We start from the raw sequence: 11,642 nt of genomic DNA, 5'->3' as shown, positions 1-11,642 counted from the left end.
AATATATAAAGTATTCTATACATTGAAAAAAATTTGTTTATTCTGTTTAAGTTCATTTTTTACTGAAGATAATTATCATCATCATTAAACAATAAAATATTAAATAGTTAAAAATAAATACTTAAAAAAAATTTAAAACTCAATATTTTATTTCAATTTAATTCTTGTCATTTTTTTTTTTGGTTCTTAACTTTTCCATTTCTGTAACTTTCTTCTTCAAGCTATTTGTGAGTTGAGTCTTTTTAATATCATTTAAATGTGAATGAACTTTATGCATATCTTGCCGAGCTTGTAACTTTGCCGCTGTGCCACAACCATGAACCTCAGCTTGATGGTGAGAAAAGCAAAATGTTTTGTTACAAAAACGACAATGCTGACCAAGCAACTTGATGCTTTCTTTGCATTTTAAAAAATTGCAACAAGAATTTATCTGTGCAAAAGAATCAACTAACAAATCAAAATCCTCCGACACAGCATCTGGAGTTTTTGTTTTTTTCTCCTTTTTTTGAGGTTTTGACTCACGGTATTTCTGTTTAACATCGTTATGGTCATTTATCTTATGTGACAATGTAACATTACTTTGGGAAATCAATGACTTTTGGCATCTCAACTGATGCAACTGGTAATTTTCTTTTGGTACTGTAGATAAACAAGTTTCACACAATAATGTCGTCAATTGAACTGGTTTTACTGGTTTTACTGGTTCGTCAGACTTTGCTATACGAGGAAAAATATATATTAGTAGGAATGTAAATTCTAATACTAACTTTTAAAAAATATAAACTAAAATATTAATATTAATATAAATATAATATTAACTTTTCCTTATACAACTAATTTTATATTTGAAAATAATTTTTGAAATAATATATTAAAAAATCATTAGAAAAAAAATAATACCAGGTATCCTTTTTTTGATTGTAATTTTTCTTTGTAGACCTTTGCCTAAACTTTGATGTTCTAACAAGAACCTCTCTGCTATTTCATGCACTAATGCTCTTTCAGAACCAGTAAGAGTTTCTGGGAATGAAAATTCTCTGTTTGTACTTTCAATAAACTCTTTAATGATAATATTTATAGAGTTCTCATCTAACAATTTTTTTGTGGCCACAGCGCAAACTTCACTTTGCACATCGATTACCTTGTCATGAATAGTTTTAACACTCACATTAGATTCATTCTCAGTAAATAAACTTTCAGAACATGAAAGTGGTTTTTTATGACCCTGCTCTTCATTGAAAGAAGAAACAGGAGAATTTTGTTTATGTTCTTTCAGAGTTGGAAGCATTTTCAGAGAAGGAGCATTTTTATATTGTTGCTCAAATGATAACTCAAACTGCTCAGTTGCAGTCACAACTGATTCCATGTTGCTACATGATTGCTTGGCAAAACGCACATCTGCATTTTTGTTCATGTACTCACAGAATGAAGCAAGAAATTTATGATGTGATACAGTTTGCGTATCACATACAACAAACAAATGACGTCGAGCACGAGTAATTGCAACATTAATACGGCGGTCCTCAGATAGGAATCCAACTTCACCTATGAAGTAAGTGTAAGTATAGTAATTAAAATCAAATTTGATAATAATGAATTAGACAAATAAAATCAAAAAAAACTTTGAACAAAACTTTTGTACAAAAGCAGAAAAGAAGTGGACAAATAAAAGCAGCTGTAAATGAACCAACTTTTGAAAAGAAATTCACACCATTATCATTAGATCTGACCATTGAAATTAAAATTGCTTCTTTCTCTCTCCCTTGAAAACCATCTACTGAACTGATCTCTACTTGAGAGCTGATTGGATATATGCTTTGACGCAATAACTCAACCTAAACAAAAGCTGTATTACAAAAACCATTTCTCTTTACAATATACAAAGAAAAATCACCATTCAGCACAAATTTAGTACAGGAACAATAAAACTAAAATTAGAAATATTTTTGTTTTTTTACAATAATTTTGTTATTAATGTTCTCTACATCTTTAAGGTTTTTGGATGTTTTTTTAAAACAAATAGTTCACAAATAATGTTATAAATTTAAAAAGAGTTTAACCTGTAAATTATACGGAGTAATAACACCAATATCTTTTGCTTGAACACCAGCAAGCAAAAGATTTTCCACATGTTCTCTTACTATTTCAACTTCATTTGGATTCCCTTTTGACTGTTCTTCTTCATGATCAAGCTCATAAAAGTAACAGCCTGTATACAGAAGTAAAAATCTTACTAAAAAATTACACAACATTAAATCGCAACCATGCTTCATTACACTTTTGATAAGATAAAACATAAAATCAATTTTCAAAAACTATTTCAACATTAATGAAAAAGAAACTTAATAAAATGCTAATGGTAGACAAATTATCTAAAACTTAGGATAAACATTCTTTAATAAAATTCTCACACCATTATTACATTTATTCTATTTAAAATGATTTCAATGATTTCAGTGTAGATCTTAGTTTTTGTTTTTATTCAAAAAACTGAATAGTAAATTTAAAATTGAAGATGTTTTGATTTTGATTTTTTTCAAGATTTAAAAAAAAGGAATCTTATTAGAACATTGATCATGATCTTAATGATGATGATGGTGATGATGGTTGAAGAAACAGATAAAAACAATACTTATCAATTATATAAAAACCTGCTGTATCCACAAGAACAAGAGGAGTGCTTGTGTCAGCTGTATTTTGAACATTTGGAAGATGACATAACAAATGGGATTTCACACTCTCAGCAGCAGTTAATTTGTTATTATACAGCATTAAAGATGGCCAATTCATTATCATTAAGTTCATTCTATAAAGAAAAATATTGCATAATTAAAGTAATTAAAATAATTAAAATAAAACTGTGCCAATCTTTTGATCAGCATTATAGAATGAGAATTATTACATGTTAAGATTTAAAATTCGTATGGCAATTTTTGTTTTAAAGACAAAAATATACTACTTCAATTGCTATAAATTAAAAATACAAGCACTATTTTTCAACCATTATAAATTTTTTTTAGAGCACTACATTATTCCAAACACTATGAAAACAAAGTTTGTTAGCAAAATAAAATATTAGAAAAAAGACTATATCTGTTAATAGGACATTTTTTAAAAAACCGTCTAATGAACTTTAATGTAACAAAGCTCACCACCTTCAAATAAATCTTTGAGGACTTTAAGCCCAATAAAGAAAAAGCAAAAATTGCTATTGCATTTATTTTTAAAGTTTTACTTGCATATATATGTTAGGGTGGGTCAAATTTTAATTGAAATGTTTGTTACATTAATGAAACACTGTTAAAAAGTTGTTACTTGACTCAAAAAAAATAATTTTTTTCTATGAAACTTTAACACTTGCCAAATTTTAGTCATAGAAACTGCTACTGTTGTTGAAAAGTGTTACTGTTACAGAAGCCTAAGAAGCTAAAGATTACATAAACATTTATGACAGTCAATGCACCTATCAAAACCTTTCTCCAATAGAAATTAGCTAAGAACACTGTTCAGACACTCAAATAATAAAGAAGATGCACTTGTTATTTGAAATGAGTCTTGGTATCCACTTCAGGCAGTTCAAGCTTAGCTTTTACCCAACAAAACCATGGTATGTCAAGATCCATAGACTTTTATATCCATAGATTTTTGAGCTCGATGGTTTAGCATCTTTAATTATTTGTTCAACAGCTTGTGAATGGTATAGAAATATTGGTAGAACAAGTTGCTGAAATGTCTTCTTGTGATATATACAAACACAAGACTTGGCTATCTTTAGTGAGCCATCTAGCACGACTTATATTACCTGGTTGGCTACACTCAAGAAATTGGTGTTCTTCTGGTCCTTTTTTCTAGAGGCTCATGCTCACATGACTAATTTGGTATAAAATATTGTACCGAATCAGAGTGTGAAAAAGAAAACACCTGCACAGGGCCCCATTGGAAAGGAGTGCAACTGCATGAGTATTGTTCAGTCATTTTAATACAATAATATGCTCAAAAGTTTGGGACCTGTTTAGCTTGGGGCCCTGGGCAGATATCCAGCTTGTCCTCTGTATCCTGACAGCTCTAACAATGTATGTACAATTAAATAATATTAACATATTACATATATCTATATATAACTTATATATTATTTATTTATATATTGTTTAAATATTTATACTTTTTATTAATAAAAAAAATTCTAAATAGAGCTTTTTTTAAATTAGAAAAAAATTATGAAAATTACCGATATTGCACTGTTAACATGCATACTGCATTTTCACCTAATCCACTAACTGCTCTCTCAAGCAATGTTGTTGAAAGACCATCTTTTGCAGCTTGATCAGATATTATTGTTGGAGGAAGTTGCTTATGATCACCAGCTAAAATACATCTAAAATATAATATCAATAAATCCAAAATTTATCTGACACGCAATCTTATCATTATGTTATAACATGCTACTGCAAAATATCATTATATAATAACTTTGTTTACTGCAAAAGAATGGTTGATAAATGTTGGTTGTTGTTTTAGTTCTATTTAAAAAATGATCTTCAGCATTACTATTTTTTATTAGCTGACCTAGCTTAATTCAAAGATTTTGATTTTTTAACCTTATTTCTAGTTTTTTTATTGTCTTATCAAACATTATTAATCTTTTCCTAAAAATAAAGAACAACCAAAATTAAAGAGCTATTCTTAGCAAGTAATAATAATCTTTAAGAACCACCTCATGGGTTAATGAAGACTCAACCCTTTCACTTCTATACAACCTTTGGTAAGAAGTAAAAAAACAAACACCATATCATCTTCATCACTGATTGTCAAATGACAAACATTTTAATAAACATTTTTTTGTTTTGAATAGCTTTTTTAAAAGTTAATGTTCTTAGGAGTTTTCAAGCTCTTTGCTATGAAATTTTTGTCAGTATGTAATGATTGTGTGAATAAATTTTCATCTTAACTGGTCAATTTCTGTAGTCTAACGGTCAACTTGCACAGAGGTAACCAATCAAAAAGTAGTTCCTTAAATTAAACCCCATCACATCCCCTAAGTAACATTTACCAAGTTTAAAAAGTGCACAAAGTACACATAAAATGAAAATGAAAAACAACTTCGTGTGTAAAATACTTGAAAAGCAATCAGAATACCAACCTTTTTGTAAAAAGAAGGGGTATCCAACAAGAGGCCTCTGTAGCTTGTGCAGCTTCATCAATGATTACCAAATCAAAATAGTTAGCAGGTAAATTTTTCAAAGGGCCATCCCCAGAAGCACTTGTAATTGTAGCTAACACCACATCAGCATTTTTTAGAACTTCTTTGATTGCTTTTGTTTCACGCTCTTTTAATTCTTTTTTCAGCTCCTTCATTTCTTTCTGCATGGCATACGTTTCTGTTTTGTTTCTCCCCTTGCTAAACTTGCGCTAAACATTTTTGCCATCACAAGTATCACATGTTTATTATGATATAGTAATAAGACATGCATATTATGATATAGTTTATCATACTATCATAAACTTAAAATAAAAAAAGAAACTGATGTTGCCCCTTAGTGATATTTAATCTACTCAATCTAAGTTTTTTGGTTTTTTACATTTAAAAGTTTTTTATTTTTATTATACGAAAAATGGTTATGAAATATATTTAATGAAAAACAAATTATAGCACAAACATCATACTGAATGTAACAATGAATTTATCCAGATGTTACAGTTACACTGAGCATCTAACAACCTTGTGACAATAAATTAAAAATTATACTTACTGCTACAGCAGAAATATCTTGACGCACACTTTTTATAATATCACTTGAGTCCTGCACTAACAACACTGCATCTAATGTAAATTTTTGGACTTCATTTAAAGCACGAGCTGGGTGACCCAACCTAACAACCTGAAAAGTTAACAAATACCTTGATGGTATTTTTAAACTTGGAAGAACTATGAAATGGTCAAGTATTAAAATGGCAAATTTATTTAAACCTTAATATCAGTCTTGGAAAGTCTTTCAACTAAATTATCAACAGCAATATTTGAAGGTGCACATACCAATATCTATAAAGTATTTTAAATAACTACAAAAAGTAGTTGTGTGGTACCGATTTTAAAAAAAAAAAAAAAAAAAAAAAAAAAAAAAAAAAAAAAAAAAAAAAAAAAGAATTAAAAACAAAAAGCAACTATAAATAATATTTTTTTACATCAAAAATTTTTAATAAGTTATGAAAAAAAAAACATATGTAGAAGTTTCTTTTTTAAAAAAAACTATGTACTTTACATACAGATGTGTATGTCAGGCTTAAAGCATTGAGAAGGCGCCAAAAAGTGACCTCTTATTATAGACTAAGTTGACCTGTATTCCAAATAAACTCCTTTTAATATCAAATTCAAAAGAGAATTCCTATATGTAGTTATTTTATATATAAACTGGGTCTACTAATACACTGGTATATATAGCATTTTGACAAAAAAAGAAATGATTTGAAACACAACTGCATGTAATAATCTTACTAAACTTGCTTTCTCTAATAGCATTGTAATACTATACCAACTTATTTCTATCTATGACCATATAAAATAGTATCCCAAATATAACATTCATATAATAAATATAAAATATTTCTATAAAACAATCAAATAATAAAGAAGCTCAAACCAATTTAAAAAAAGGAAAATTCCAGAACGAACCTTTGAATTATACTGCTTTACTGATTGTCTTATAACTTCTACTACAGTTGTTGTTTTACCAGTTCCTTGTTAAAAATGTTAAAAACTTCATACAAATCACACATTAATAATGACTAAAACAGAGCAGCTATCATATTATAAGTAGAAATTAAAATTAGGTTACAGTTAGTAAAAGATAGGATGGGCAATGATAAGTTGATAATGAAGAGGAGGTTTTTAGTTTGAATTTGGCAGTAAAAGACAGAAGATTTAAATTTAAGAATAGAGTTTCTAAAATACTACAATTTATAAAACTATTGATATTGCAAAGGATAGCACACTTAAAAATATCTAGAAAAGTTTGTAGGACAGAAAAAAATAATAATTTAGCTTATTACCAGGAGGACCATGAATAACTGAAATCAAATTCTGTGTATGCAAAACAAACTTAACTGCTTCTTGTTGTGATATGTCTAAGTTATTGTCAAAAAAATTGAGTTGCTTATTTAAGCAACCAAGACGGTCATTTGTAGCAGAGGAGCAAGGAAACATCAAGGTCACTAAATGATGACAAGGTGAAGATAGTGGAAGTCTTGGAAGCAACTCAAGGGTCCTAATTTGAAGATATATTCACATTAGAATGTCATTGTCAGTAATTATTACAGTAAATAAAGTTGTAGCAATTTATATGCAATAAATACTTATAGTTTATTAAGAATTAGTTTAAAAGTTCAAACAAAAAATTAGCATATATTGCAAAACTATTTGAATATTTACAAAAATTTTAAGTAAAAAAATAACTGTTTTTTAAATTTTGGTATCAAAATGTAATTACTGGGATAGAATTCCATGAAATTATCTTTAGATGAATATCCGATTTCTTACTCAGCTCCAATAATTTTCAAAAGAAATTGGTATCATTATCATTATCATAAAATTCTTAGTGATTACCTAAATAATTCTTATTGATTCCCTAACTTATTTCTAACGATTGCCTGGTTAACACTTAGTGATTACCTAAATAATTCTTAGTGATTACCTGATGATCCTGAGATTACCTGATGTTAAGCTTATTGCCAGTTTAAATTCCTAATGGAAATCCTTTTTGAGATTTATTATTAATTTTTTTTTATCAAAACGCTTTTCTAGCATTTATTTATAAAACTAGCTTTCTATATTTTAACTCAGTTACATTAGTATACTGAGAAACTGAGTACATTTCTCTTTTATAGTATGTACTAGTCTCATATTATCTTGCGCCATTATATTCAAGAAATAATGTATGTAATGTAAAATTAAATGTAACTTAATTTTGCCTCATAGGATTAATGATTGATACTTCTATTAAGATAATTAGTAATTATCAGCTCCATATAAATTTTGAAATTTATTACAGAACTTACTTTTTAATCCTTCTGTATGTAACATCATTAGTAAGTTTTAAAAGCCTGTAAACTGGTACAACTGAAGTATCAAATTCTTCATTGAATGCTACTGTAGTTGAGTTTTCCTGCACAAATAAAACAGTCCCAGTGCTTATGGCTTCTTGATTACTTGATTTATTTCCATAAGCACCCACAATATCTCCTAAGTATAAAAGTATAAAACTGTTATATTCAAAACCTATATATATATGTTATAAAATACACATTTTACTCTGAAACTAAGCATAAAAAAATGCTATTGCAAAAAAAAAATAGAAGGAAGAAAACTAAGGATGATTTAGGAGATTAATGTTGCAGTTTAAACAAGCCTTTAAAAAGCTTGATATTAAACTTTAAAGGTTTAAAAAACTATGTAACCTGGAAAGAGCTGGTGAGCTTTTAGTTTAAAACCTTCACTTCTATTGGTTTGTTGATCTAAAGCTTTAGCAGCAACTTTAAATTTTGAAACTGAAAATACCACTAAGAATCTTCCATAAAGACCTGTCATTTGCTGTTCAACATGAAGATATCTAATGCATAGTCCTAACTTCTCAAGTTCTTTTGGACTTTTATTTAAGTAAAGAGTTGCTTTCTCTTCAACTTCAGCTGATTGTTCAGTTTTTAGTAAGGCTTCTTGCTTTAAAACAAATTCCTCTACTGATTTGTATATAATCATTTTTATCTAAATATACAAATAAAATTATTTAATTTTACATTTATTATTAAATCAAAACTTGTTATTTTTTGTTTTAAAAGTTAGGTACCTATATTATATCTTTAACAATATACTCTATATGCATAGATACACTAATTATAGCTTAGGGCAGGGTTATTGAACCACATTATATACAATTTTATATGTAATACAGTAGTAAAAAGAAACAGCTTTATTTTTAATTATGATATAGTAAAAATGATTAAACATAGCATTCATTTGTTATATTTCACTATATAAAAATATACAAATTTGACAATTTTTTGTTTTAGTTCATTCAAAAATTTAGCACTAACAATTATTTAAAAACTACAAAGTATTTAAATAATTGTTAGTGCTAGGTAATATTAATCCAAAAGTATATTTGTATGCCTTATATTTTGCCACTTTTTAATTTATTTCTTTATATTCAGAATGGAACTTCTCTAAGTCAACGAATTCAAAGAACAGTTGCAGAAGAAAATATTCATGGACCTTTTTTTGCAACACAACTTTCATTTTTGCTCGAAAAAATTCAAAACATGTGCCTTTAAAAACAGTCTTCTGGAATAAGATTTTTTGTTTGTTGCAGATTTTCTGTCAGAGTCCGCCTTTTAAAATTGATGATCGGATCATTTGTTGCAAACTGTAACAGACCATTTGTAATAAAGAAAACAATTTGAAAACTATAGGGGAAAATTCATGTTTTAAACTCCACAGATTTTCGCGTTTGCGTCCCTTTTATCATGTACTGGCGCTTTCCCATTATTTCTGACATTATCCTAGCAAATACGCTGTTACCTGGCACTATTGAGATGTTTAAAAATGATTAAAATCAAAGATTAATTGAAGTTTTTGAAAAAAGTGGACAACTGTAGTCTTTATTCATTCTAAATTTTAAGTGATCAATAATCAATAACACTAAATATGCGGACCGTAAGGGAACAATCTGCAGTTTAAAGTTGATTTTAATATCCAAAATTATTTTTGCTACTTTTTCCAACTGAATTGTAGTAAAAAGATTTTTGATTTTGTTTCCTTTTTTTAAATGCAGGAAGTGCGCCCAATCGATTTTTTCCGCTTGCCTTCATTCAGATAGAATTAAAGTTTGAACATTTGTAATGTCTTAAATCCAAACAATTCTAATACGTTCACACCTTATATGTACTCTTTGGTGCCTAATAGAAGGGGGGGTTGGAATAAGCGGGGGGGGGGGGGGTTAAAAATATCACTAAAACTTAATTATTAACATATATATTAGTGTCTGAAAACAAGTAAATATATAATAAAGAAGTACTAAAGTCCAAAGAAGAAATATCAACAGAAGTCCAGTTCAAATAAGTTTCTCTCTTTCCATATTTTGTAAAATATCAAATATGTTACCCTCGTCCTCTTGCTCAACATCGGTATTATCATGAGCCTCTTTTATTCGTTTCTTGACGCTTTTTCGAGCCTCGTAAAAAGCTGATTTCATTTTTTTTAGATGTGGCTTGAAAATAATATTAGTTTCATTTTCCTCAAACACCTTCTGCAGTGCAGCTAAAAACGCTGCGTCCTTATTAATCAATGGATCATCTGAAACATTTATCAGTGATGGAATGGTATTGGAAGGATTGGCTGTAGCTTCAACCGCCACAGTTGGTGTTAAATCAGGCTGTGTTTCAGCATTGTTCTATTCGCTACCACTTCCACTTTCGTCACTTGTGCCATCAGTTTCATTTCCATTTTCGTCTTCTAATAAGTAACGATCGTCCTCAATATAATCCAACAATTCCAAACCCTCGTGGTTTCTCCAAATACCTTTCGGTGGAATCAGGTTCTTGATAACCGACTGCAGGTTTACTGACACAGCTGATTCTGTTCGAAATGTCTGCATGTCGCTGCCGATCAGCGCAAACAGTTTGTCTGAGACCAGGTGATCTTCCGATCCATCCAATGAACTGGTAACGAACAGTTTTTTGAATACCTCAGCAAAATCATCTGGAACGTCTCTCCAAGCAGACAAAAGCATTTTGACCATATCTTCGCGTTTCGGTGAAGGGACTTTGTTTTTATCCACTTCCAGCATTTTCAACATCAAATCCATTTCTTCGTGTCTGTATAATGCCTTCAGACGGCGATGTAGATCGGTATCATTTGCTTGAATGAAACCAGTGATACCTCCGCCCATCACAATTAGAATGTAGCCGCGTTGATAAAGAGCTTTTCTAACTTCTGGCATTAGGTTGACAGCGTAATCATCCAGGACGTAAATTGTAAAATTCTTTTGTGTAAAGGGATTGAAACGATTCGGGAGATTATTTATCGTTTTGATCATGTGCTCTAATCGATAAGATCCACTTGGGGACCACTGATAATTGACATTATTGACTTCTACCTTTGCTATAACTCCTTTACCTTTGAAGACGAATTCAGGCTGCAATTTAATGTTTGAAACGCTTGAAACCTGTGTGAATACAGTAACGCGCTCCCTGGAAAGATTATGATTTTCCTTAACAAATGTCTCTTCACCTTTAAACGACATTGTCTTCTCCTGTAAACTTTCATTTCTGTGGAGGGGCATTTGGTCCCCATTTATAATAGGAGGATCAACCCCATATTTCTCGATAAAGAACTTTCGAACTGCCCAGACATTTTGGAGATAATCACAGAAGTCTTATCAGAAGATCTTCTTTCTTGATTGAATAGCGTTTGTTTGGCTTTCTTAAGCTGACTCCGTATTCATTTTCCCAGGATTTAATGCATTTATTACTAAATTTGAGTTTCTCTTGTTCAGGAACTGAGTTTTGAATGAGCCATTCGCCGTAAAGTTGCTGTGCTTTCAGCTTGAACAAACGTCGCGGCAAACGTCCCTTCAACGATTCTCTCACGCCTA

General features: G+C 29.5%; 1 protein-coding gene across 4 annotated transcripts; it reads right to left on the bottom strand.

Moving 5' to 3' along the window:
• Positions 1–131: 131 nt before the first annotated feature.
• On the bottom strand, positions 132–8,766 carry LOC145186487 (DNA-binding protein SMUBP-2-like). 4 transcript variants are annotated; one of them, XM_090070073.1, is made up of 13 exons: positions 8,452–8,766; positions 8,053–8,236; positions 7,048–7,262; positions 6,671–6,735; positions 5,969–6,040; positions 5,751–5,879; positions 5,141–5,409; positions 4,229–4,375; positions 2,652–2,806; positions 2,061–2,209; positions 1,712–1,835; positions 901–1,545; positions 132–717 (listed from the first exon to the last, which is right to left on the bottom strand). In XM_090070073.1, exons 1-13 carry the CDS (start codon positions 8,747–8,749, stop codon positions 158–160), a joined length of 3,012 nt encoding a protein of 1,003 aa, XP_089926199.1. In that variant the 5' UTR covers positions 8,750–8,766; the 3' UTR covers positions 132–157. The 4 variants fall into 4 exon arrangements, with proteins under 4 accessions (XP_089926199.1, XP_089926202.1, XP_089926200.1 ...); XM_090070076.1 differs by having other exon boundaries at positions 4,229–4,364; XM_090070074.1 differs by lacking the exon at positions 7,048–7,262.
• Positions 8,767–11,642: the final 2,876 nt, after the last annotated feature.

The sequence above is a fragment of the Hydra viridissima genome, unplaced genomic scaffold (assembly GCF_058129835.1).
Source record: "Hydra viridissima isolate aposymbiotic clone 2 unplaced genomic scaffold, HvirCarnegie_v1 scaffold_13, whole genome shotgun sequence".
NCBI classification, from domain to species: domain Eukaryota; kingdom Metazoa; phylum Cnidaria; class Hydrozoa; order Anthoathecata; family Hydridae; genus Hydra; species Hydra viridissima.
Note: the sequence above shows the minus strand (reverse complement) of the source record. Positions and strands in the feature narration are given on the sequence as shown.